Source organism: Eulemur rufifrons, chromosome 19, assembly GCF_041146395.1.
Source record: "Eulemur rufifrons isolate Redbay chromosome 19, OSU_ERuf_1, whole genome shotgun sequence".
Lineage (NCBI taxonomy): Eukaryota > Metazoa > Chordata > Mammalia > Primates > Lemuridae > Eulemur > Eulemur rufifrons.
This window is the reverse complement of record NC_091001.1, coordinates 93,795,253-93,822,564: the sequence shown is the minus strand read 5'-3', so window position 1 is coordinate 93,822,564 and position 27,312 is coordinate 93,795,253. Positions and strand designations below refer to the sequence as shown.

The 27,312-nt window shown below is 50.8% G+C and overlaps 1 protein-coding gene across 3 annotated transcripts in view; it reads left to right on the top strand.

Annotated features, from left to right (window-relative positions):
• TOGARAM2 (TOG array regulator of axonemal microtubules 2) overlaps positions 1-19,248 on the top strand; it is a 43,100-nt gene extending 23,852 nt beyond the window's left edge. For all 3 annotated transcript variants that reach the window (XM_069494865.1, XM_069494864.1, XM_069494862.1), the window contains 6 exons: positions 4,430-4,547; positions 4,952-5,043; positions 6,600-6,792; positions 7,654-7,870; positions 14,511-14,597; positions 18,947-19,248. In XM_069494865.1, coding sequence (XP_069350966.1) covers positions 4,430-4,547; positions 4,952-5,043; positions 6,600-6,792; positions 7,654-7,870; positions 14,511-14,597; positions 18,947-19,248 — 1,009 coding nt within the window. The remainder of the gene's footprint in view (positions 1-4,429; positions 4,548-4,951; positions 5,044-6,599; positions 6,793-7,653; positions 7,871-14,510; positions 14,598-18,946) is intronic.
• The last annotated feature ends 8,064 nt before the right edge of the window (positions 19,249-27,312 follow it).

The following is a 27,312-nucleotide window of genomic DNA, read 5'->3' as shown; positions in this document are numbered from 1 at the left end:
CCTGTTGTCTTACAGCTTACCTCCTAGTCAAGGGAGACAGGTAATAAACAAATAAATAATTATGATAACTTTAGATACAGATAAGGGATATAAAGAAAAAACCCAAGAAGATGTAATGGAGAGTGGGGTGGGGAGACTTCCTTAAAGAGTGACATTTGAGCTGTGAACTGAGCGCTGGACGGAGCCAGCTCCTTGAGCTCCCAGACGGAGGAATGGTCTGGATCCCGGGCTGGGAACGAGCTCAGCGGCCAAGGGCGAGGACGGCTGGGCAGGGGCAGGCCCAGGCCAGGCCATGCTGGGCCTCAGGCCAAGGCCAGGAGGGGGGATTCTGTGTGTGATCAGAAGCCATGGGACGGTGTTGAGTAGGAACATGAGGAGCATTGGAGTGTTTCAAGCAGGAGAGTGATGGGATCTGTCTTCAGAAGCCAGCGCTGGGGCCCAGTTCCTCACACTCCCCAGTTCACAGTGTCACCACCACGTCTGTTTGGATGTGAGTGTGTGTCTAGTCCCACTCCCTCCCCGCCCCTGTTGGAGACGGAGCCACACTTGGTGCAGCTCCGGAGCCATGTCCACACTGCGTAAGTGCTGCGTTCCAGGCAGGGCACTCGCGTGGGGGACCACATCTGCGGTGTTCCGTGGAGGGGGACAGTGCCTGCTGTTCCTCCTGCCCTGCACGGCTGTGAACAGAGCTGCACGTCGCCTCCTTGCACGTGCCCCTGCTGGGGCCGACAGCGTCTGTCCTCGGGAACATGCCCAGGTGCACCCCTGCTGGGTCAGATGCACGTGCACACTTGAGTGGCCGGGCATGGCCCGGGGCTCTCCAGCGCGCTGCCCGCGTCTGCCTCCCTCCTGCGGGGCCCAGGTGCCCACCTCCTCACAGCCTTGCCAACGGGTGGCAACATCTGCAATTCTAATTTTTATCGATGTAATGGGTAAAGGTGATAGCTTGTTGTTTCAGAGTGCTTTTTCCCCATTACTAATGAGTTTGAGTATTGCTTTATATGCTTCCTAGCCTGATTTTTAAAACAATCTCTCTGGCTGCTGCAGGACTGATCACGGGAGGGAGAGACAGGGCTGGAGGAGGGACAGCAAACAGGTGGCAGCCCTGTCACCCAGGCAGGAGGGGCTGGAGGCTCGCACTGGAGAGTGGTGGGTGGCTCTGGGTGTATTCTGAAGGCAGAGCCAACAAGATGACAGTGGTGAGGGTTTCAGAAGGAATTCAAGATGCCTCTTAGGTTTCTTTTAACGGAAGAACTGGATGAATGATAGTACCGTTTACTGAAATGAGGAATATTGCTGGAGAAGTAGAAGGTTCTGGTTTGTTTTCTTGCTTGCTTTTAATTGTTGGTAGAGGGATGGAAATCAAGATCTACTGCTACTACTTCTCCAGCTCTAATATCCCTCTCTATGCTGACCTCTGTCTTACATTGGATGACATTGGCTATGTTTCCTTTTCCTTTCTGGAACTCCATGGGTCCCGGTTTCCACAGTACTCTCCGGGTTCTCCACGTTCCCCTATGGCCATTCTCCCCCGCCTGCCGTCTGAATGCACGTGTCTGCTGAGGGGTCTTTAGTGCTCGTGCCCTTCTCCTGGCTCCACTCCAGCCACCAGCAAACTCTGACTCTACCCAATCCCTCCCTCCAGGCCAAGAGCCTTTGAGCATCAGACCCACATCTCTAATGCCTCCATGGGACCCACCACCAGATGTCCTACTGTCATCTCCAGTGCAATTGTCCCAAAATGAACTCATTGCCTTCTCTCCAAACCTGCTTCTCTGGCTGTTTCCCCTCTATTGTTAAAAGTCACCATTATTTACCAAGTCACCGAGGAAGCAAACGGGACTCTCATGCCTCATTGAGTCTAAGACACATATATTCCCCCGCATTTTAATATCTTTGAAATTGGCCTGTATTTTACAATCAGAGGCATCTCACGGTTCCTGTTGGCCAGGCAGCAATTATGACGTGGGAGTTTTTATTTATTTTGTTTTCAGAGGTGGGGTATCACTGTGTTTCCCGGGCTGGAATGGCTAGTCACGGGCACCATCGTGGTGTACTATAGCCTCGAACTCTTGGGCTCAAGTGATCCTTTTGCCTCAGCCTCCTGAGTAGTTGGGACTACAGGTGCTCGACACCACACCCAGCTTTTACTATCTGCATATTTTCAAACTTGGTCATTGTTGCTCATAGTATCAACTTCTTAATTAAATTTTGCATTGTAGGAACTACACTTTTTTTGCTTGTCACCCCTTTATTTTCAGAAGTAATTTTGGATGCTCTATGGAGAATTATTGAGTTTATTTATTTTTTTTCCATAAAATAGAATGATTTATTTCATAAACATGACTTTTTGAAATACAGACATCATTGGCAAAATTTCTTGGAACTATGTAATGTCACAAAAATTACAAGTGTTTTTAGAGTCTAGAAATATATGCAGGCAAAAAAAGTAAGTTGTAAAAATATTGTTTTAAAATCATATATTTTGGAAAAAATACTCTTTCTTGAATAATGCATGAAATATAAAATTAATTGGAACTTTTTTCCATTTTAGTTTATCATAACTTTTGAGTATGATGCTAATAAAACAAATTCATTTATAGAGAATTAAGAAAATTAATGTTATACTCTTCTAGATCATATATTTGATGAACAACTTTGCTCTTTCTCATGTTTTAATGTTTCACCATGGAGGATATTTTTTCCAACTTTTTTATCATAGTGATTCACAAAACTACTATACGTTCTACTAATAGAATCAAATCGAAAGATCAAACATAAATAGTGAGATAAGCCATCCTACGAATCATCCCTTGACCTATGTTTTCTTATTGTTTTGAAAGCCGTAAGGTGTTACATGTGTTGAGTAATTTGTATTTGATATTAGTTATAACTTTATATAGAGTCCACTTCCTATCATCGACTCCATGATGAGTGCTATTCAGAAGATCCAGTATTATTCAATCTAGATTATACAAGTTTGAATGCAGTCTAAACAGAGAATGTGAAGGGCAAATTTTCCTTCTTAGAATTATTGAGTTTAAATTGCTATTTGAAGTGTCTTAGAAATATTATACTACTATTTGGCATTGAAATGCATGAGAAAAGGCCTGGCAACATGGCAGTGGATGCCCATTAGATATCAAGCAAACACTGCTGTGGAAGGAATGGCCACATTCCACATTTTCTTGCCAAGCAGCCACCGAGAACTTCACTTGACCTAAGGAAGGAGAATGCTGACGAGTAACGTTGCCTTCTGTTCCGGAGATAGCATGTGAAAGGGTGACCGTCACATGTGGGGCAGTGTCATTGGAGGCAGTGGAAATCACCGACCGGTGTTTTCTTTTTGTTTTTCACTTAGTGGAAAATAAAGTAAGAGTGCATTTTACAATTACTGGAGTCTTAGGTTGAGTGAAATGTCATTCTGGTGCTTCCTGTTGCACTTCCGACCAGCTACCAAATCTTGCAGTGGCAACCGCCTTGGCAGCTCCTGAACCCGCCCGCCCTTCCCCATCCGCATCTGCTGCCTTGTCCCAGGCCTTCGCCACCTCCTGCCTGGACTGCTGTGGTGGCCTCCTCACAGGTCTCCTGGCCTCAGCCTTGTCCCCACTGGTCCATCCTCCACACTGCTGCTAGAGACATCTCGACTGATGTGTAAATCTAATCATTCCTTAGCTCCCCATTGCCTGAGGCTGAAGCCCTACTCCTTCCTGTCTGCCTAGCCTCTTCCTCTGTCCAGGCCCTGCCCACTGTTCCCAACTGTATCCTGCTGACATGTCAAACTCTGTTGTGGACCCAGAAGTGGCCCTTCCCTGCCCATGTACTCCCTGATCCCACCTGGCTCGTGAACTCCTACTCATCTTCTGAGTTCCACCCCAAGGGTCACCTCTACTATGAAGCCCTCCTTGATTTCCTCCCCCCACGGCCACTGTTCACCAGGTAGAGGTGGCCACTTGCTCCTATTCTCTCCCACTACCCCTTTCCTCAGGCTTCCAAATGAGAGAAAAAGTTCCACATGAGAAAAAAGTTCAGTACCTTTTGCTAGAGCCATTCGACAGAATAATGTGTAGCCATTAAAAAGGATGTTTATAAACAGTTTTAAGTGACATGGGAAGATGATTAATGACAAAGTGAAAAATCTGGTTACAAGTTGTAGATACCTCCTGATACCAACTAAAATGTATATGCATAGAAAAAAGACTATAGGAAAATACATAAAAATGTAATAGTGATTTTCTCTTGGTAATGGGATTATGGATGTTTATTCTTTAATGAATCTAATTTTTAACAGGGTAGAGATTACTTTAATAATTAGAAAAAGTATTAAAAACTCTCATACTTTAATTAGAAAAATTATGTACAGCTGTAAAGCAAATTTATTATGCATTTCTGAGGCTGTTTCTTCGTCTTGCTCTTTCTCCTCTGGCAGATTTTATGGCCGGAAGATGGTGAATATCTTGATGGCGAACGCTAAGTTCGATGCGTTTCTGAAGCAGTCCCTCCCGTCGCATGACTTGCGGAAGGTCATGGCGGCCATTAAGCAGCGGGTGAGTCGTGGGGCACGAGTGGGTTGCTGTCTTTGGGGGACAGGAGATCAGGGCTGAATTTGGCAGCCCTCGAGCGGGTCAAGGAGTGGGGAGTGGATTTCTTTAATTTCATCCACTACTCCCAACAGGTGGGATAAGTGTTATTTCTGTCCCCTGTGCTGATACTTGGTTCTTCCCCTCACTGCCTGTGTTCCTCGATGTTCCCTGGGTCTCCACACATTCATCTGTTAAGTGGGGATCTTGATCTCTGCCCCGGCTAACCTTAGGGCTCTGGAAGGCTCAGCTGTGGCCTCCGAAGCTCTTCTAGGTGGAAGGGGTTATTGCTCTTGTTATGTTTACACGGGGTCTGGCAGTTCCCTAGAGGGCCACTCCTTTTGACTCATGTTCTGTGTGTATTTTTCAAGGGAATAGAAGATAATGATAAACTTCCGTCTGCCAAAGGCCACAAGGTGTCACGGAGTCTGGTGTGTGAGAACGGGCTGCCCATCAAGGAGGGGTACGACTTGTCTCTCTGGGCTCCGCACCCAAGACCGCTGACAGAGGCAGCCTGCTTGCCCATGGCCAGGGGCGTCTCTGGGGTGGGCGTGTGGATCCGGGGTACAGCTGAGACCTAGTGGGGTCGGCAGTACTAGCAGATGAATTTATAGGATGTGTTCCCCCATCCAGATCTCAGGGAGGCCAAATCCTGGGCTTGGGAGCATCTGCCAGTAGAAGTTAGTTACGTGGTCTTGGCCTAGTGGGTGTGCTAGCCCCGGGGGATGCGTTGTTGGTTGGGCTCTGCGTGAGCTCCGGGTTTCTCCATTGCTTAGAACAGCAGACCCCTTAACCACCAGAGTGGCCAGCCTGGGACTAGCTCAGAGGCAGAGCTGGAACAAAGGCTGGTGAGAAGGCATGGGCTGAGAGGCTGGAGGGGGGCTGGGAGCAGTTAGAAACCAAGCAGGAACCCGGTGGTCACTCCTGTGCATGAAACTTAAGCCCTTCTGCAATGTCCTGGGCGGATCACATCTGAACTCCTTAGCGGGGCACCAACGAAGCTCCCAGCCCAGCTCCTCAGGGGTAACTTCCTGCACTTTCTCCCCCTCCTCCTGTCTTAGCCAGACCAGAGCAGCTCACGTCCCCTGCCCTCCATGCCTTCTCTCCCGACTGTGCCAGCCACACCTAGAACATGACTATTGATTCTGCAAGAGTCAGCTCACCTGTCTCTTCCTCCCAGAGGCTCCCTCTGCCTCTCTGTGCCTCCACGTCCTCAGGGTGGTCAAGCTGCCCCTGCTCACACCCTGTCAGCCCAGTTGACTCTTCTGTCCTCTGTTGGTGTGTGAGCTCCTGAAGGCACAGGCCGTGCTCTCATCTCCCTGTTCTCAGCACCCAGTGCAGCTCTTTGCTGTCAGTAGGCAAGAGTGCGGAATGAAGGAATGAGTGATGAAATGAATGATGCTGGGCTGGGCCAGGTGGGACCTGGGTGTGGGCTGTGAGCTCAGAGACCCAGGCTTTGATCTGGGGGTGGGAGATTGGAGTTCTGCAGGGAGCTTCTCTCATGCTGGCTGGAACAGGCCAGGGGACTATGACGGGTGTGTGATCCCCAGGTAAGAGAAAGGGCTTCCTCACGTTTCCCCAGTCACTGGAGGAGTGCGAGCAGAGCCTGGCCAGCCAGGGCTTGGGATGCAGGTGCCAGCAGAAGGTTGGCCATAATGATCTCTGAGAGCTTTCCCTGCACTCAGCTTAAATGTGCACCAGTCATCCTTTCGTGGAAAGCCACCCCCTCCCTCTGCCTCCCTCCTACTCTTCGTACATCTTCTGAAAATAGAGAAAAAAAGGCAAGAGGATGGGGCCCTAGGCAACCATATTGTTGTCCCCTAAGAAAAAGAGAGTTCCAGAGTTCTCAAGGCTGGTGTCCCCAGGTAGCAGGTAGAGGAGAAGCTGGGGGTGACCACGCTGCAGGTGACCTCTTGTCTCTGCCCCACCTGCCTGCGGGAGGGGGCATGGGAGCAGAGGTGTGTTCGTCCCCCGGGGCTCTTCTTCTCCGGGGGTCAGATGCCCACTCTTTCCACCCAGGCTCAGCTCCAATGGCCCACGGCTGGCGGGGCTGCGCTCCTCCCTGCGGGGCACTGGGGAGATGGGGGAGCAGCTGCGGGAGCTGACACGGCTGCTGGAGGCCAAGGACAGCCGGTCTCGGATGGAGGGTGTGGCGCGGCTCCTGGAGCACTGCAGAGCCCAGCCTGAGCTCATCACCACCCACCTGGTCCAGGTGAGCGCTCCAGCCCCACCCTCCCCCTGTCTCTCCCCTGTGGTGCAACTTCAATTTGGAAAACCCTGAGCAGGTTGGACATTGTGGCAGACCTCTTAGGGTGCAGGGAGCCTGGTAAGAACTTGCTGTCCAGTTGGCCTTTGTGACGTGGAAAGGCTACCTGGAAGTGGCTGAGGGAGTGAGGGCACTGCCTCCTGCTGGCACCTTGGAAACGATGTGCTAGGTGTCTAGGTGTCTCTCATCCCTCTAGCAGATTTATGGCCAGGAGGGTGGTGGGTGGAGGACACCGTGGCTGAGGCCTGGGGTTCCTCTGGCTGGGGAGGTGCCTGATGTTTGCCGGCAGAGCATACAATTGGGCAGGGTGTTAGGAGCAGGTACGAGCCTTTCCCTGCTGAGCACCAGGGTGGATGCCTGATTCTTCCTGGAGCAAGGCTGCTGCCAGCCAGCCAGACAGCAGAGCAGAGACACGAGCTCAGAGTTGCAGACCTGGGTTTCCAAGCTCCTTACTAGCTGCGTGATCTCAGGCAAATCATTTAGCCTCCTGGAGCTCAGCTGCTATTGTTTATGGGAAAGTGGGATGGTAACATATGCTTCAGGGGTTGCTAAGTCATTCGGTGAAAGGCAGAGTGTAGGGTACCTAAGATGCTCTGGATGCCTGGCACAAACTGAGCACTCCGTGTGCATGTGAGTCCCTCCCCCCAACCCACCTCCCCTTCGGAGAAGCGCCCCATCATGGGCGTGCTACGCACGGGTCAGGGATGCAGCTGGCTGGGTGGGGTGAGCTCCAAGGCCCCTGCGCTGCTTGCAGGACTCCTGCCCAGCTGGCTTCCCACAGGCTCTTGGTTTCTGTCCCCTCAATAGGTCTTTGATGCTTTCACCCCGAGGCTTCAGGATTCCAACAAGAAAGTGAACCAGTGGGCGCTGGAGTCCCTTGCCAAGATGATCCCCCTCCTCAAAGACAGCTTGCAGCCCATGCTGCTCTCCATCACCATCGCTGTTGCAGACAACCTCAACTCCAAGAGCTCAGGGATTTACGCTGCTGCAGCCACTGCACTGGACACGATGATCGAGAGCCTGGGTGAGCGTCCCGCCTCGGCCCCACAAGGCCCCGGTAGGCAGCCGGCTCCCTAGTCACCGTGCCCACCTTCCTGCTTGGGCATCTGCACAGTGGATAAGGCCCTGGTTGGTTCTTGGGCCAAATGCTTCACCAGAGGCCGTGTGGGCAGAGGTGGGGCCCAGAGCCTTGTCGGCTGGCAGGCTTTTCTGTGTCACATCCACTGTGCGTCTAGATGGCTAGAAGTGGAGGTGACATGGAGATGTTCTGGCCTAGCCTCCCTGTGAACATCCAAGGGAGATGACTACCCAGGGCCACCCAGCGCCATAGTGGGTGAGTCAGGAGTGCTGGGGAAGGCTTACGTTGGGACAGGCCTTGGGGGAGGGAGGGTGGAGTGAGGGAGGGAGGAAAGAAAGAAGAAAGGAGGGAGCTATAGAGGTGACATCAGGGAAGGCAAGAGTGTCTCAGTTCCTGGGTGCTCTGCATCATCACAACTGGCTTCCTGAACATTCGGTGGAATTTTGGGTGCATCTGCTTCTGTTCTTCCATTCCTTTCATAGATGATAAAAGGTGATATTTGGTGTATCCAGGTGTATCCAGTGCACAGACTGAAGTGCAAATTCCAAACTCCGTGTGTGTTGAGAAGGTAGCACATGAGTAGACTTACGTCTGGACCGGTAGAGAGATGAGGTTTCACAAACAAGTCTTGCCTCTGTGTGAGGAAGCTTATGGTCTGAAACTGTGCTTGCCTTGTCACTGTGTGTCCTGATGAGCATAGAGCAACGTCCTGTCTTTAGCATCTGAGGACCGTCCCGTGGTGAGGCTGGAAACACCTCCTGGCACACTTATGCCCATGCCCTGGCCTGAGCCCAGCTCCCTGGGGCTGGGACGGCAGCCGTGTCCTTGGCTGGAGCCTCTAGGAGACGTTTCAGTTACAAATCAAAGGCCTGGTCAGGCCCTTCTCTGCCTCTCGAGTACATAAATATTGTCAATTTCCACTCTTCATCTCAGAGGGAATTTATGATTTGCTGAGTTTGTTGCTGTAGAGCAAACAATATAAATCCAGCTCTAAATTACGGCTTGTTCTCCGTGCTGCTCTGGGTAAGTGAGATTGCTGTTGCCAATAACCAAGGCTCTTGGTAAATCACCACAGGCCCTGGATTTATTGGGAAACCTGCGCCAAGCAAGCCAGGCTTTAGCTATTTGAAGAAGATAAGCACCGTTGTCTGGGGAGAGGGATTTTTAACTCTTCCCCCTCCAGGGGTTTTAGTTCCCATTTTTGTCATTGGGCTAGCCTCCCAGAGTGTGCAGGAGCTCTGGAGCTCTGGGCAACACAATCTGGTGTCTCACATTGTCACAAGACTCAGGTACCCTTTATCTGGGGCCCCACTGTGCCCACCTGGGCTGGGCATCCTGGAAGGGAAGGCTGGGGACAGCCTGATTTTGTGATCTGAACTCACCTTGAGGCAGGGTTGCAGCTACCAGGAAGGCACCTGGAGTCCTCCCTTCCTTCTGGGACAGGGTCTCCTTGGACATGGCTGAAGATGCTCCTCTGGTCCGTCGGCCAGAGGCTTCGGTGCAGGGAGAATGGAGGCAGGTGTGAGGGCGACTGTCTTCCTCTCTAGGTCAATGCTCAGACTGGAATGAACAGATCCCTGTAAATCCCTGGCTAACGGCTCCTGTGGAGCCCAAGGGGTGAAATTCATTGCCTTGGTTCCAGATAATTTTGGAGCAGGTGAGGCAATGGGCCATTTGGGCCAGTTGGCTTTGTCATCAGCTACGCCCTTTCAGCCCAACCAGTAACACTGGTTTGGAAAGTGTTCTTAACTATGAAGTGACAAACTGACTTCCACATCTGTGTAGGCCAGGCCCAGAGGTATTTGGGTAACCAACGAGGAGAATTCATACTGCCAGGGAATACCGAGGGTAGAATCATGATTCTCTGGGAATGGGTCACTTCTGCCTGTAATGGTTTGAGCCTGGTCTGCAGATGCGAATAACTAGACTTCTGCTGTCCCAGGGGACTGGGTGGTAGCAGGGGAGACTGGGCAGGTGGGACAGAAGAGAAGGGGCACACGTCTTCCCAAATCACCCAGGCTGAGCCTGGTGGTTCTAGTGGTTTCTTGGGGGACCGTTAGCCCTTGAGGCTTCTCCTGGAAGTAGCTTGGATCAGATCTGACCCAATTTCTCTGATGGAAGGAGCTCTCTCCCAAGCCTGCTTCTTCATGCTCCACGAGGGCTCTGGGTTCCAGGCTGGAGATGAACTGTTAAATGCTATGAAATACTTAAATGTGGAAAGTCACATATTTGTTTTCTGCTAACCGTGGGGGCAAAGGGTTGAAGAATAATGCCAGGCTAGGCCGTCTTCTGGCACAAAGTCCAGGTCACACAGCCAGCTTAGGAGGTTGGCCTTCCTGGTGACCTCTTGGAATCCCTCTCGGTTCTGGGATTCAGTGGTAAGGAAGACTCATCCACTGAGATCATCCCTTCTGGCCCCCTGGACTCTCCTGGGGGGCAATTGGGGTTGAGTGCTTCGTGGGTTGACAGAGCAGGTGGGGATTTCTGCTCATGTCCCCTTCTTGGGATGGTGAGGAAGGGCACATGTTGGCAGCTTGCTCCCTGATCTCTGCCATTTGTCACTGTCTGCCTTGGGACCTCTCTGGGGTTAAGGCATGAGTGGCATTCTTCCTACCTAGCACTGAGACCTTCTGATTTTAGGGGAATTACTCCAGGGATTAAGGAGGTTCCTGCGAAGGCTGGTTGGCTCTGTCTTTGGGCTCTGCTCCTGGCTTAGTTACAGAAGAAACTTCACTAATTAAAATATCAGACTGCTGACAGCTCATCCCCTCGTGGTCACATCTCTGCATTCAGACTTCTCAGTGCCAAAAGGAGCTCTCTTAATTTAGCCCAGGCCCTGGCCGGTACTGCAGAGAGCAGATAAGCTTGGAACAGTGGTGGCTTCAGATCAACTTTTGCTATTTCGCTTTCTGACTTTAAATTTATCACCTTATATAAATCATATGACCAATATTATATTGTTAATGGAACTTAAAAACTCATCTGTGGTGTCCCTCCAATATACCACAGCTTAAAAACGTCTCTGTGATCTTCTATTTCTTGTCTGCATGTACACACATTTCCCTGGTTGAATGTCATAATGTAAATACAATTTTGATTTTGCTTCTTTCATTTAACACTATCCAGTTTCCCATGCTACTACACAGTCTTTCTTGTTAACTGAAAAACATAAAGTTCACTTATTCCATTGTAAAAGTCATACTTATTATTGAGGAAATGGGAAATACAAAGCATTTGAAAGGGGGGAAAAAAAACCTCACTTATAGAGCCAACTCCTAAAAGAAACCGTTATTAACATTTGGCATTTTTCACTGTAGATTTTTTTCTGTGCATATTTGTGTGCATAGTTGTGATCATATTATACTTTTGAATTTGCATCCTGCTTTTAAAAAATCAGAGCATTTACATATGATTATACACGTGAGTGACTGTGACAGCTCCGTCACGTGGCTGCCCCTGCACCACAGCGTGCATGTTTCTGTGGCTCATTCCCGATTTTTCCCGAGATGAACATACCTGGTGTTGGCAGCCACGGGGCATTCGTCTGTGTGGCGCATCCTGGCTTACTGAGTCTTGCACTTACTTCCCCGAGTCCAGCTGGACTCCACACTACCATACTTTCTTAAAAGCTCTTCTCTGGCTTCCCAGTAGCCTGGGGATGATGTGGCCTGGTGGCCTCAGAACTTGGTTGAATGGGACAGGTGCAAGGCCTCTTAGATCACCACCCCATTGTCAAAAGGGGAGCCTGAGCCCAGGGAGGCCGGGGTCCCTGGCCTGCAGCCAGTGGCTGTTTTCTCGCTGTTGCCAGGCCGGTCTTAGCTTCCTTGTGGTGAGAAGAGGAACCTGTGTTAGCCTAGGCCAGCAGAGCGTGGAGTTTCTGCTTTTGAAAGTTAGATTCTAGCCTCTCCATTGGTCTCTGCACTGTGAAGTTTGCTGGGCTTTCAGAGCATTTTAGGGTAATAATGGTAATAGAACAACAATAACTGATGCTTACATAGTAATTCTACGTTCTAGGCACTATCCTAAGCATATGTTAGCTCATTTAACCCTCACAGCCACTCGTGAGAAAGGCATTAGTATCATCCTTATTTTATAGATGGGTAAACTGAGGTATGGAGTAGATAAGTGGCTTGTCCAATGTTCTACAGGAAAATGTGGCAGAGCCAGAATTCAAACCCAGGCCATCTGCACCCAGAGCCCCACCCTTAACCACTATGCTCTAGTGTCTCTCATTGAACCTGGGTGTGCCCTGAAAGGTGAGCCTCCACTGTGGACAGGGGGAAGACAGGCCAGCTGCTTGGGCACAGTGCCCTGGGGTTTGGAAACCAGCTCAGACCAGCTGTGTCTCTGTTGTGATATTGCCCTGTATTCCGCAAGCATCTATCCAGCACCTGCTGTGTGCTGTGCACAGCGGGAGCAGGTCTGGCCCAGGTGTCTTCTGGGTCTGCGTCTTGCAGTAGTCCCTAAGTTCATTTTCTGACTCTGGGGGGCCACATCAGGGCCCAGGAGTGGGGAGCCCAGCTGTGTACAGAGAATGTCCTAGGCTGAGCACTGTGGGCCGAGACCAAGGGGGGAGGAGTCCTTGTCTTCAAATATGAGCTCATGGTGAATGATGGTGGTAGGACAAATAGAAACACCTGGAAACACTAACACAGGAAATGTTGATATGAAAACCTATCCTTACACAATTACAACTTCACCAAGACATGCTGAGGCCATGTCTTGCTAACTGCAATATTCTAGAAGCTGGCAATGCTTTTATCTCCTAGGACAAGTTATTTTAAGGACTCTTGCCTTGTGGATGGAGCTTTCGCAAACAGCAGAGATGTGCATGTGCACATTTGCTCCCCTGTATCCCTCACAGGCCTCAGGAGGGAAGCAAGAACGAGCTCTTAGCTACATTTGCTGCCCGATGAGAAAGACAAAGCGTTGAGTGCACATCTATGGGGTTGCGGGGGGCACTGAGTGTTGAAGGAACCTGGAAAACGTGGGACTGCCTGGAAAGACTTCCCCAGGCAGGGCCCTGAGCTCTGTCCCTGCGAAGCGAAGTCTGGCCTTGAGACGGGCAGCTCCTGGGCCCCAGGACGCACTTGCTGGGGCTACTGTGCTAATAAGGCCCACACGGGCCTCCCACCCGCGCCGCCTGACAGGTGCAGGCAAGCCCCACAGCCACATCCTGAAAAATGACTTTTGTTTCCTGCCCCACCTCCCACTGAATTAAGCTGTGACTGCCGTGGTTGCAAAGTGCTGGAGCTGGGTGTGAAGGTGCCTCCTCGTGCAGAGAAGCCAGAGAACCTTTTCATCCTGCACATCCCCACCTCTTTGCTTGTGATTGCACCATCAGTAGCTCCTCTCTGTAATAAACACCTGTACCTTTTTAGTTCTCTTTCAAGGTACAAATGGGCAGGTCTGGGTGCCCAGTCCTCCACTCCCAGGGTGTGGCTGCGGAGCCTGGGAATGGCACCCTGGGGTTGGGCGTGGCTGGAGGGCTGGTGGAGTTTAGTGGGGTGTGGTGCTAAGGCAATTTAAAAAATGGTTAAAAAATAAAAAATAAAAAAATAAAAAATGGTTAAAAATCCCTCTTTTCCCCAAACCTCAGAAAGGTGAATTGGGGCGTATGGAGGAGAAATGTTGCTGTCTTTGCGAGCACTGGGCCTGGGGGCTTGGGCTACCTGGACTCTACAAGCAAATGGGAATTGGACCCAGGCAATGAACTTGAACAGAAATGACCAAGAGCTAATACGTGCTTCTTCAACTCCCAGACTCCCTCCTCTGGCCCTCCCAGAGCCAGCCAGGTGCTCCTGCTCCTGAGGGGATGACCAACCACCCTGGGGTCCTGGGACGTGGGACTGACAGTGCTAAAATGAGGAAAGCCCTGAGCCGGCTGGGACAGTTGGTCACCCTGGCTCCAGACCCCAGGCTCCTGGTTACGAGAGCACAGTGTTTCTCACCCAGCCCAGAGTTCCCGCCTAAGTGTCTGCGTCCTCGTCAAAGGAGCCTCTTGAGGGGGATGGGGAGGACTGTTTATTTCGTTCCTTGCTCCAGGCCTATTACACAGAGGATGTCAGCAGGTGTTCAGTGTGCAAATAAACCACTGCCTGGCTGTGAGGACATCCTATTGGTTGGAGCACAAGTTCAGGCTGTGAGGAGAGCCATAATTTCTGAATTCTAACCCCAGCCTTGTACTGATCTCTGTGTAACAATGGCTTAGTACTTCAGTTTCCCCTAAAACACTATCTGTAAATCCATCCATATAATTTATCTATCCGTCTATCTATTCTCTTTGGCCCCAAATCTCATGGCAATTTTGAGAAGCACAGACAGTAGCAACCTCCTAAGTGGGACTACACGGGCCTGTCTGGGAGCCAGTCTGACTGTATTTCAGGCCAAACACCCTGTTTGCTCTTCTCCAAATGCCCCACATACACTCCCTTTTTAAGCGGCCCCATTGTGACCTGGAAAATTAATTCAGCTCCCCAAAGGGCCTCTTCCCGTGCAGGTGTCGTGGGTCTGTGGCCCTGTGAAGCGCTGGGGTGGCGGCTGTGCCCGCAGCGTCACAGCCACTGACATCCCCCCTCTCTTTCAGACAACCTGTGCCTCCTGCAAGCGTTCGCAGGGCGGGTGCGCTTCCTGAGTGGCCGCGCGGTGCTGGACGTCACAGAGCGCCTGCCGGGTGAGCCCCTCGCCCTGCGCCTACCCCCGGGGGGTCTCCGTTCTCTCCTGGCCTGTGGTGGAACTGTCCACTCACTTATTTTAGACCTGAAATAATCCCCTCAGAGCCTTTAAAAATTTGGATAATCTGCTTTTTTTAGTGGCAATCTCTACGTTGCCAGAAGGCCATCTTTGCTTTTGATCAAAATGAGGCAGGTTGGTACAGAACCAAAATAGTTTTAAAGAAACTATTACAGGTTGAGTATGCTTAACTTGAAAATCTGAAATGCTCCAAAATCTGAAACTTTTTTTTTTTTTGAGACTGAGTGTCACTGCGTCATCGTAGCTCACAGCAACCTCAAACTCCCAGGCTCAAGCGATCCTCCTGCCTCAGCCTCCTGAGTAGCTGGGACTACAGGTGCACACCACCACGCCTGGCTAATATTCCCTATTTTTGGTAGAGATGGGGTCTTGCTCTTGCTCTTGCTCTTGCTCAGGCTGGTCTCGAACTCCTCAGCTCAAGTGATCTACCTGCCTCGGCCTCCCAGAGTGCTAGGATTATAGGTGTGAGCTACCACACCCAGCCTCAAAAATCTGAAACTTTTTGAGTGTCAATATAGCATTCAAAGAAAATGCTCGTTGTAGTATTTTGGATTAGGGATGCTGAACCGGTAAATGTAATATAACACAAATATTCCAAAATCCCAGAAAAACCTGAAATCTGAAATACTTCTGGTCCCAGGCATTTCAGAGAAGGGACACTCAGCCTGCATGTATTTCTTCCTTTGCAAACAGGGCTTCCTCTATCTTATAGGGAACCTTTGTGTGAATCAGAAAAAGCCTCCTCTTCTAGAAAGACCCTGCCTAGTGGGTGCGTGTCTTGGTCAGGTGACAGCATAGTCACGAGAATTAGAAAAAGTTGCCCCTTCTTTGGCACACGCAGAGCACGGGCTGGACTTCAACCCCATTTGACTCCTTGACTGGCACCAGGACTATATTGCAGGGAGACGGGGCCTCAGCCTGAACCTGCTCTGCCCTGTTTAAGCTTCAGCCGTGGAGAGGTTGCTACAATCCTATTTCTGCTCTGAGTGTGCAGGATAAGTCTGAGTGATTTCATTCCAGGGCTGAAGTCTGTTCCCGTAACCCTTAAGGTGGCAACAAGGCGGGGGCACAGGCTTTGGGGTCGACAGACCCATCTGACACCCACCAGCTCTGACCTCGGGCAGGTCACTGACCTTCGTTTTATGGTCCTTTTTGCTTGCCCAAAGCCACCTCCCCTATCTTGGGCAGGCCCCATTCAGGGAGGAGGCAGGAGGACTTTGTCCCCCAGACTCCCAAGGGTCCCCCTGCAATGCAGGCTGGTCATGCGACACCCCCGTTTAAATCCTTATGAGGCTCCTAAGCTGTCTTCCGGATAGTGTCCAGGCCCCCTGGAGTGGCTCACAGGCTGTCACTGCCTCTCTAGGCTGTGCCCACTTCCTCCCATCCCCAGCTGTAGGCACTGGATCATTTAAGCCTCCTGACAACCCTACCAGGAGGATGTAGATCCCATGGTTGTCACTTTTGTAGAGAGAAGGAAAATGGAGCTCAGAAAAGTGAAGTGTCCAAGGTGACTGGTGAAGAATCCAGGCTGTGTCCCCAGAGCCTGGCTGCAGAGCTGGGCCCGCAACCCTGGGCTGTGCTGCCTCTCCCCGAGTGCCCTGCCTCTGCCTCCTGCATGCTAGCCTGTGTCCTCCGCGCCATGGCCCGTCTCCCTCCCTGTCACCTTTGCCTGCCACAGGTGGCTGCCCTGCCTGGAAAACCTTCTCCCTCCTCCTTCCCCGACCTGGACAGTGCCTGCTTGGCTCTGGTATCACCTCCTGGCTCCCTTCTCCCCGTGTGCTTCTCAGGAGCGCAGCTTCATGGTGTCACCAGTCTGCTGTCCCGCTGCCACGAGCACTTGGAGGGGGGCTCAGCTAGCTACCTGGCTGAGGACGTTGGTGCCAGCTGCTCTTTCAGCTCCCCCTCTGCCCCATCTCTTGCTTTGGCCTTGCCTCTGTGCCCTGGTTCCATCCCTCCAGCGACCTTGGAGTGGCCTCTTACCTCCCGTCCAGGTGCCAGAGCTTCTCTGAGCAGATGAGTGAGGCAGGGTTGGCTGCAGGTGCCCTCGGCGAGAACAGGACATGTAAGATCATCCTGGACACTTTGCTGTTGCTCAACATCAGCGTTCTCCGAGTGAAACCCTTAGCTGTCCTTACCTAGGTAACTCAGGGGGCCCAGAGGTGGGCGAGGATCCTCACTTTGGATTATCCACTTACTGTAACTTTTTCTCATCTATTTCCAAGAGACCTCAAAAGCTAGAGTTTCTCCATAGCTCTTCTGTTAACTCAATGTCAATCAGGAAGAGAGAAGAAAGTTTTTATTGACGCAGGCGTGGACCAATAATAGCACAGCTTAATAGGAGTAAATCGTCTGCTAATGACTTCAGCTGCCTTCTAAGCTCGAGTTGAATGGGGTCTACTCCCTCATGCCGACTTGCAGAAGGGCCTCTGCAGCCCTTGCCAGCTTGAGAGATCTACCCCATCAGCCAGGTGACCTCTGCATCCTTGCACCTGGGGCACATGGCTCTGAGGCAGCCTGAGTCTGTTAGCCAGGGGGATGTGAGCCAAGAAGGCCATGTGGGCTGCAGAACTGAGTTGGGGCAGGGATTGCTGCTCTTCCTGGAGTGTAGACCCGCCTTGCTGCTCAGAGGGAGAGTTCAGGGAGCTGGAGTGGGTAAGATGGGCAGGGTGGCGAAGGGGGCTCTGTTAGGGGCAGGTGAACCCCTTCAGCCTTTGGGGGGGGTTGGGCGTGCACACCCAGGCCTGGTTCTTGGGAGTTCTCACCTTCTTCTTCTCTGTTTTCAATCCATGCTACATTTCATTGCACTCACCTTCTCCTTTCTCCATTTTTTTATTGTTAAAATACACATAACACAAAATTTACCATCTCAACCGTTTTAAAGTGTACAGTTCAGTGGTATCAGTTGCATAATGCAAATGCACAACGTGTGCAACCATCGCAACCACTCATCTCCAGAACTCTTTTCATCTTGCAAAACCGAAACTGTGTCCTCATTAAGCACCACCTTCCCATTTCTCCCTCCCTCAGCCCCAGGCAGCCACCATTTCACTTTCTGTGGCTATGATGTTGGCTACCTTAGGTGGCTCATATAAGTGGAATCATAACGCCATGAAGCTCTGAGCCCTGGGTCCAGAAAGTTCCTAGGGCTTGGCCCAGCCCATGGAAGTTTCCAGTGTCTGTGCTCCATAAATCAGTACAGCACTTTTCTCAGTGTTGTTTGCCTTCACCAGCACTTACCATTTGGCAGGACGACAGGCAGAGTGTGCAGATTGCAAAGCAAGCATTGTTTGTGCTAGCACATTTAGGGTAATGCGGCCACAGCTGAAGGCCTGAGCAGCCACTCCGCAGTGACCTGGGATAGCCCTTGATGTGGCTTTGACATCGGCTGCAGCCTTGGCATTTACTCTGGTGAGGAAGGGCTGCTGGCAGGTTTAACTGGCGTCTGGGTTTTCTTGGGTTTAGGGAGGGTTGGGGCCCTTGCGTGGCCAGATCTGGGGGGCTCATCACTGCAGTGGGGAGTCTGCAGAGCTTGGTGGTTTAGAAACATGCTCGCAGCTTACGCATTGCTGCTGCCCTTACCCAGGCGCTGTCTTATCTGCCAGAATGTTCCGTGTGAGAGTCTTGACTTCTCTCCCTCCTGCAGTTCACCTCTGTGTTTGGTCTGGACTTTCATAGGGGGTGATGTGCATTAATGCAATACTAAAACTACCATTCTTTACCTGCCTACTTAGAGGTAGGCACTTTACATATATTTATTATTGCATCTCTAAAACTCTTGAGAGCTTAGTTCAGGATTTTTATCTTCACTTTGCAGATTTGGAAGAGGCTTGGAAAAGTTGGGGGGCTCTCTCAGGTGCACACAGCTAGTAGACAGGAGAGGCAGGATTGTCACCAGGTGTGTCTGCCTCTTTCCCCTCCCCTGGGCTGCAGGAATCCATTATGATTGTCATGGACCCTGAGTACTTCTGCCTTTCTGCACCCCTTCTTCCATAAAAAATACTAAAAGTTATTTTTTATAACTAGTTGATATAAATATGAATATAAACCAGCTAGATATATTCATATTTTTTTCTACTGATGTTAAAAGAAATTAAAACATTTTATGGGCCCCTAAATATGTCATGATCCTTAGGCACTGTGGCTAGGGGAAAAGCCAGCCCTGCTGGGCTGCCTGCCCCTTGGGGGACAGAGTTGGTGTCCTGAGGAGGGTGGTGGGAGAGGGAGAGAGTGCCTGGCTCAAGTGACTCTTCCTCTTTTCCTGCCCAACAGTGCTGGTGGCCTCAGTTTACCCCCGAAAGCCTCAGGCCGTGGAGCGGCTTGTCCTTCCCATCCTCTGGTACCTCCTGAACAACAGGCTCGGGAATGGCGTCCTGTCCGGGCATGGCGGGGATGCCCGCGCGGTGGTGCGCCGGCTGTCCAGGAGCCTCCAGGAGCACATGGGCTCCCGCCTGCAGGCCGTGGCCGCTGGCCAGCCAAAGCACGTCCTCAAAACGCTGCAGGAACTCTTAGACGTGGAATCCCTGGGAGGCAGCCCTAAGGCCACTGACAGAGGGGTGGCACCTGACAGCTAGACAACGGGCAGCTCACACCCCTTTCAGCTGGATTAAAGACGGATCTGAAATGGACAATTATTATTTTTTTATCTTATTTTATTTTTATGTTGGAATCATCTCCTGATCTACTTTCCCCCTTAGAGTTCCAGATGTACTTTGAGGTAGAAATAAAAGAATTACTTATTTTTCTAAGGTTTTATTATCTTGTACTTTTTTTAACTTCAGAATTTTCCAGTAACTAGGTTTGTAACAAAACAAAACACAACGGCAGCAAAACGGTTGCAGATGATGCTGAGATAAAGGGTTACGAGGAAAAAGGGTAGCACAGATCCGAGTGGTGCAGCCCGTTTGGGGGTGTAGGCCCCCATCTGCGAGCAGCCGGACAAGCCCTGCTGAGGCCCAGAGCCCCCGAGGTGGGCATTTGGGTCCAGTCCCTTCCATACCGGCCTGAGTGGAGGTGAGCATGACAACATCTCCAGGGACGTCGGGCCGCTGCCCTGCAAAAGCTTCGGCGCAGCGTCTGTTGGTCCTCTGGGAACCTTCGATGAGATCCGCCCAGCTCCTCAAAAGGCAAGGGCTGTGTGACCCCTGCATCTCCCAGCCTTCTCTAGAAGCTGGTGTTCTGGCTAGTTCTTGAGAGGCCTAGAGGGTGCTTCCCACTGGAAACACCGTTAAGTGAAAACTGGTAGATCATAAAGTGCTACACGGTATCCAGACATCACACGCAATCTCTGTGTGGGCACAGCACAGGCTGGGTGTGGGGAAGTCGAGGAGATGTTGGCCACTGGCTGAGCAGCCAGTGGAGTGGGGTCCTGGTTGTGGGGTTGGGGGACATCTGGGGCTCAGGCTCTGGACACAGTAGGGGTGGCTTTGGCTGAGGCCAGCGGCAGGTTAACAGTGGTGTGACCAGAAAGCATCAGAGCTCAGATGCACGGGGGAGGCAGGCCTGGTGAGGGGAAGGCTGGTGGGGCAGCCCCCCAGCCCTTGCCAAGAAGCCCAGCCCACAGCCACACTCGGGGACAGATCCAATCAGCCAGGTCCTGAAGCCCCAGCCTCCTGCTGGCAAGTTTTCCAGCAGCCACCGCCCTCCTCCCCCAAGCAGAGACCCTCTCCACTGGCGCCTGACCCCACGTCCAACATCAGTGCCACGTCCTTGCTCTGAGAGTCTCCTGGGGAGTGTGGCTCTGGAAGCCCGAGAACCTACTCACTTACATGTTTCCCGTGGCTGCGGAAGCCACTTTGCCATCTTGCCCGTGTTGCCAAGTGTAACTAGGCCAGCCCCTCCCTAAGCCCTGGGGTGGGGTTGGGCGTTGGGAGGTCGTCCTGGGACTTGGGCTTTTCATAGGCGGCTTAAGTGTGACTCTGGGTAATTCCAGCCCGGGGAGGGCTGCTTCTCACCTAATTGTGACCCCAACAGGGGCTTCTCTGCAACCACCTTGCTCTTTGTTGATTCCGGCTAAACCAGGTCAAAGGCCTGCTAGACAGGAAACCATCCAAAAATGCCCAAGAGGCTGATATTAAATGTTTCTTAAAGTTCTGCACAATTTAATTCATTGTGTTTGCCTGTCATTTGAGCGATTTTTTTTTTTTTGGTTTAGTTGGAAGACTTGCATTTTCTGCTTGTTAATATGCTAGAATGTGTCAGAATATTTCAGGATTTTTGAGAACTGTAGGAGCCCAGGAACGTAGAGTCTGGCATGGATTTTGAAGGCAAAAATTAAGCTCAGCTGCACTGAACTGTCTCCCTGTCTTTCACGCTGGTCCTCACACGTGAAGCTTCCTGGCCCCTGGGATCTCCACCCACCCTTGTGCTTGGAAGTGCTGAAAACAGCTGGAAACAGTGGGCAAGTGAAGAGCAGATCTTTGCACCCCTCTGTTTTCCTTCCTTATTTCAGGTTTCACTCTAGTCCCAGAGCTCTGCTGGCCACAGCCCTGGGTGCTGCAGGGGAGGGCTGCGTGGTTCCGGTGGACCCTTGGGAAGTTCAGTCTCAGATTTCCCCACATCATTGCCTTTAAGCCACAGGCAGCTCGGGGGAGGCCAGGCAGGGGAAATGCAGACCGTGGGCAGGGGCCGAGCCCACCCACCCCTGCCTGGGCTGTGCGTGGGGCCGGGAACTCTGCTCACGGGAGACGCTCGGGTGGGAGTGCAGCCTCTGGCAGCAGGAGGTCTCTCTCCTCTCCAGCACGAGAGTCACGGACTGAGACTTGTCTGGAACTGAAACTGCCAGGACTTCCTTTCATATCAAGGAGAATTTTTGAGATTTTAGGGAACTTTTTCCAATAGGTCCCACCTTTTGCCTTGTTTTCTCTTTCTTTTATTATCTCCCACCTTCTGAGATAGTAAATGTGCTTCAGAATCACCTAGGACATTTAAAAAATATAAAAATACTGGGATCTGAGCCCCTCCCCAGGGATTTTGAGTCAACTGGTCTGGGGTGAGGGCCCGGTAGCTCTATTTTCTTTTTCTTTTTTTTTAAAACTCTTTAGGTCATTCTTTTTTTTTTTTCATTTGAGACAGAGTCTCGCTCTGTTGCCCGGGCTAGAGTGCCGTGGCGTCAGCCTAGCTCACAGCAACCTCAAACTCCTGGGCTCAACCAATCCTCCTGCCTGAGCCTCCCGAGTAGCTGGGACTACAGGCATGTGCCACCATGCCTGGCTAATTTTTTTATATATATATATTTTTAGTTGTCCAGCTAATTTCTTTCTATTTTTAGTAGAGATGGGGTCTCGCTCTTGCTCAGGCTGGTCTCGAACTCCTGAGCTCAAACGATCCTCCTGCCTTGGCCTCCCAGAGTGCTAGGGTTACAGGCGTGAGCCACTGTGCCTGGCCTCTTCAGCTAATTATAATGGCTGGCCAAATTAAAAAACTACAATAAAAAAACCCCGAGGTACTGAAAAGTGGCCCTGGCTTTGGCCCTGCGAGCTCCTGGCCTGCCAGCTCCCTCCTTTCACAGCCCTGGGGTGTCCTGTGGCCCCCCGGCCTGTGGCTTAGGACCCCTTTTGTCAGCCTCTCTCATCTTCACTGTCCTTATCAATCTAGTGTGGTGAAGATTAGGGAGATGATTCTTGTGAGGTCCTTAGTACCTGGCGGTGAGCTCAGGCAGTGCTTGATGAACACCGGCCGTTCGTATCTGGGCACCATTGCTTTGGGAGCAGCCAGCGAGCAGGGTCTTGCGCGGGCTCTGCTGCCCTCGTGGTTGGAAACAGAGAGAATGTGCCCAGGGCTGGGTGGGGCCTGAGACCCGCCGTTAGCCTGCCTGGCTTGTTCCAGAGGTTGGGCAAGAGCTGCCCCTCTCTGCTCAGGCAGCTAGGGCTGTTCTCACAAGCCAGGGCCTGCCGTTTCTCCAGCTCCTTCCCCTTTCTCCACACCTGACACGGCCCTCACAGCCACCCCTCCCCACCAGGGAAGAAAACCTGGAAGCCCTTTCCCCTGCAGGGCTGGCTGTCCCCTCCCCTCCATTCCTCTGTCTCTCTTGGCTGGAGGCAGAGGTTTGGAGAAGAGCAGAGCGCTTTCTTGCTGAAAACATTTTCCTGTCTTTATAACTCAGTTCTTCCATTAGTAAAAGAAAGGGTGAGATGACGAGGGTGAGAGATGTCTTCTGTTCTCCTTGTAAGGGTGGGAGGAAGACGGGGGCCCAGAAAGGGAAGGTGAGCGGAAGAGCCCCCCCTATTAATTGAGTGTCTATGGTGTTCCAGCTCTGTCATTCTTCTTGACATCCTTTAAGGAAGATATTGTTCCCCCCATTTCCTGATGAGGAAGCTGGGCCTCAGAGATGCTTAGTGAGCGAACTCAGCCATGCACAGGAGTCACCTGGGAGTCTTGTTAAAGCACTGATTCTGCCTCGGCAGGTCTGGGTGGGGCCTGAGATTCCGCATTTTCCAACAGCTCCCAGGTGACGTCGATGCCGTGAGTCCGGTAGGAACCACACCTTGGGGGTCAGGCCCTAACACAGCTAGAAAGTGGCTGAGCTTGTATATGCACCCAGGTCCGTTTGACTCCAAAGCCCCTGGTCTCTGTTCCAGGGTGCTTTATGGCTCCCAGACATTTATCTCCCCTTGGGTCAGTCTTTGAGAGGACCAGTTGGAATCCCATGGGTTCCTGCTGTTAGTCTGGTCCCAGAGTTTTGCCCTCAAAACCTTCAGGACAGACAGGGTCTGCTTGCTTGGCTCTGATCATCAGGACATGCTGTGGACACTTAGCTGTCCGATCATGGCCTCTGGCTGGGGTAGGATTTGGGGAAATAAATGAAGACCAAATGAGAAAAGCATAGACTATTCAGAGCTTGCTATAGCAAGGGAGTTCACCATGATTACTTGCATTTTGGCAGAGATTGAAAAGCAAGCAGAGGGATGCTAAAGATTGATAGAGGAAAAAGGAAGGCTTTAGGCATGCCCGATAGGAGGCTGTTTGTTGGTCTGGGAAAGCTGTGAACTGCGGCCTGCTTGCAACAGCACTGCCCGTGGCGCTGGCTGAGTGCAGCTCCCTGGTTGTACTTCAGACCTCCTGGATCAGAACCTCAGTCCCTCTTCCACACCCTCAAGGCTGAGAACCTCTGAGCCAGTCTCAACGCTTTCAGTGGTTGTGAGGTTCCCAGGCTAGCCCACACCTGGGAGTCAGCGTCCCTAAGCCAGGATTTCCCAAATGTGGTTGAGGAAAAGAATTGCTTGGGGTAGGGAGAAGAGAGGGAGACAGGTGCTTGTTAAAAACACAGATTCTTAGTCTCAGCTGTAGGTCTGTCTCTGGAGGGAGGGGCCCGGGAATCTGCAAATTATCAAGCAGCTGATGCCTACAGCGAGGCAGGCTGGGGAAGCAGCGTCCTAACCGCCTGCTCCCAGCGGGGCTCCAGGCAGCGTGGGCAGCACTGCTGGCTGTGTGCAAACGTGCTCACTGGTGGGTATGTCTGGGTCCGGGACCCCTGGGGGCTCCTGTTTGGTCCTTATCACTACTGGGGTTTATTCAGGGAGTGTGGCAGCTCTGCGGTAGCCTGTCCCTTGGCGGTTCAGTGAAGACGGCTGTAACGTTTGAGGGTTTTGTTTTGTTTTAATTACCTCTCTGCGGGTTGACAGCTGTTATTAGCATCACCTTGGATTCTCCTTGAGAATTTTTACATCCAGAAAGTGATCCAGCACCTCTGCAGCTGGTGTCAGAAGCTGTTAACTAAATAATAGCTTTAAAAAGTCACCAGGTTTTGTAAACATAGCCAATCCTGTCCCCTTCCAAAGGAGAAAAAAAAAATGGGTAGATAAATAATTTTCATGAAGGCAATTTGTTTCCCAGGGTCTATAGTCCTTTCTGTCTCATCCACCGGCTTTTACTGCTGTGGGCGCTGGCAGTAAAGCCGTCTGCAGGAGGGGCTGCGTCTGCTCCTGCGGCGGGGGTTCATCTGCAAGCCCCCGGCGGGGACTAGTGGCAACGAGGAGCAGAGAATTTTTGGAAAAGACTTTTCTTTTTGTCTTATATGTGTGTGGAGGGTGGAGGGAGGGAGGGGAAGGGGTTGAGGTTTGTGGAGGGGATTATAATTTTTTAAAAATTCTCTTGGGTATTCCATTCAAACTGGTTTGAGGAATGGCTAGAATTACACTTGGACTTTGGCTAGACATGAAAAATAATTATCTATTTGTAAATATTGGAGAAAATGAAGAATTTCTGCCAAAGAAAGTTGTGATATCTCCTTCTAGAGCTGCTCCTCTGGAATAATCTAGATATGGCTTTCAGCTGATGTTGGAAGGAAGGCTGGCCAGGGTGAGGAGGCCTGATCTGCACTAGCTGGTGATGTGTCTTTGGAGCATGACATTTAACATCTCTCAGCCTCATTTTAAATTCTCATTTATAGAAGATATTGACAAATGCTTGCTTTGTCCATCTCAGAATTTTTTTGAAAGGTTTAGTAGATTTTTTTGAAAGGTTTAGTAGATTTTTTTTGAAACAATGTAGATAATTGTATTTTGAAAAAGTAGAGCATTACCTACAAAGACAGGTAGACTTATTATTAACTCCAGCCTCCTCCAGTGCTTTGTGTGAAACCCGCTGTTCAGGAGGCCCTTGGAGTCATTGTCAACCCTCTCTCCAACTGACAGGCAATCCCGTGACTCAACAGGGGAAAAATGAGCAATGCAGAAGCTTAATTTGTTTTTCTCATTTGGTGTATTTGACATATGTACTTGCGATTGCAAGCACATGTTTTAAAGTCTTTTCACTTTGAAAGACATGGAAACCTTCAAAGAAGGAAGTCGCCGCTTGCTGAGTTTGACAGGTGTGTTTAACGTTCTCCAAGGGTCAAGTGCAGCTCTGGAATGAGAGGGCAATGATACCGACTTCTTAATCAGAATCTTAAAGTGCAGAGACTGCAGAGAGAACATGAAAAACCAAAATGGCCAACAGGATTGTGAGTTCAGTTCCCCAAGATGCCTCAAAAAGCTGGCTTAGAAAAGACAGGTTTGCTCATGTCTTGCAGACGGCAGGATAAGTTGGCTGGCATTACCTTCGCGGCTTTGCAGACCAAGAGACAGGCCCAGGGAAGCCAGGTCACAGAGCCAGGAAATGGAGGTGTCCGGACACAGGCTCTGGTGTCCTAGTGTCCTAACTCCGACCAGCAGGAGTGTGACAACCTCTGGATTCCCAGGTCAGGGGCCATTTTCCACAACCCTCGTTTCTTTCTCCTCCTCTCTTTTCCTCCTTCCCTTTTTTTCTGTTCTTCTTGCTCCAGTTTAGGCCTGTCAGATCTAGTGCTCTCCCTCCAGCCACAAATAGGTTGCAGGCTCGTGTGCTAGACTCCAAGGGTGTCTGGAATTGGAGCGTTCAGCACCGGGCGACTGGGTCAGTAGCATCCTACGGCCACCTGCCGCAGGGCGCACGGACCATTGACGAAGTTTCTTTCTGAAGTCCATGAGCGTAATCGAGTCAGCAGTGTCCAGGGCCCTCCATAAAACTGAATTAGAGCGCCGCGTGAACGAACTGTTTGCTTGTCTTCTTGTGCCATGCATCTTTAATTACATTTCATAAAAACGTCTCGATGGATTGATGGAACTTTGTTTAAACTTCAGGTAGGCGCAGGGAGTGGATGATAGTGCAGTATAACATGCTCTGTTAATATGGGCTCAGAACACATTTACTTTATGGCAGTTCAACTGAATCTTTGATGTGGGGCTACTTAAAAATATATTACCTTTGAAAAGATTTCCTTTGAAAGATAGAGTGAGTGCTTAGCAGCCTGTAAGCCGTCAGCCGGATGATCAATTGGCAAACATGTCAGCGCCTATAATTCACTGTGCCGGCTCCCCTGATACATGCCAAAGACTGGTTTATTTTAGCAAAAGAATACATTTCTCAAAATCCCTTTCATTCACATTGTAGAGTTTACGAGGCAAGTCTTGTCAAACGTAAACTCTTCACAATGAAAGAAAACGTCTTTTTGGTGTGTGTGCCCTGCAGTGCCTGTCGCCCGGGACTATGTGAGGTTCTGAACCGGGTATGTGATGTGAGGAGGGAAAATAGATGCGGTTTGTAGTAAACAAAGGCACAGATCCAAGCTGCGGCGGGAGGTTATATTTCATCTTGAAGATTATATTTATACCTGCAAAAAGCTATCACTGTCCTGCCTGAATATTATATTTTCTTTTTTTTTTTTTTTTTCTCCATGAATCCTTTGGATGGAACCAGAAAATTGTGTTTCTCCCCGGGGGTGGAGCTGTTTGCTATGTGGCTAATGTGCTGGGCTTGGTACCTCCCTCTCCACAGCTCTGGGGGCCTCCATGGGCGTGAAGGATGAAGGCTGTGCCCCCCAGAAAGGAGCTGGCCCAAATAAGAGCACGGCTGTGATACGCACCCCTTAAATGGATCTGTGGTGGGCTCTTCCTTGTCTGCGCACCCAGTATTCCTTCTCGGTTTCTAATTCTGTGAAGAGAAAGTGCCAACCCCCAAGTCCTTGATGAGCTGGGTCCATTGGCTTTATAAAACAGAAATATAAACAAAGAAAAACTGTCCTCTATTCTTAGGCTGTGAAACAGTCTAGGTATGTTGCTTCTTTTGGCAAGAGGGGGAGACTGTTGTGTATTGTTTAGAGATTTTTCTGTTTCCGTTGT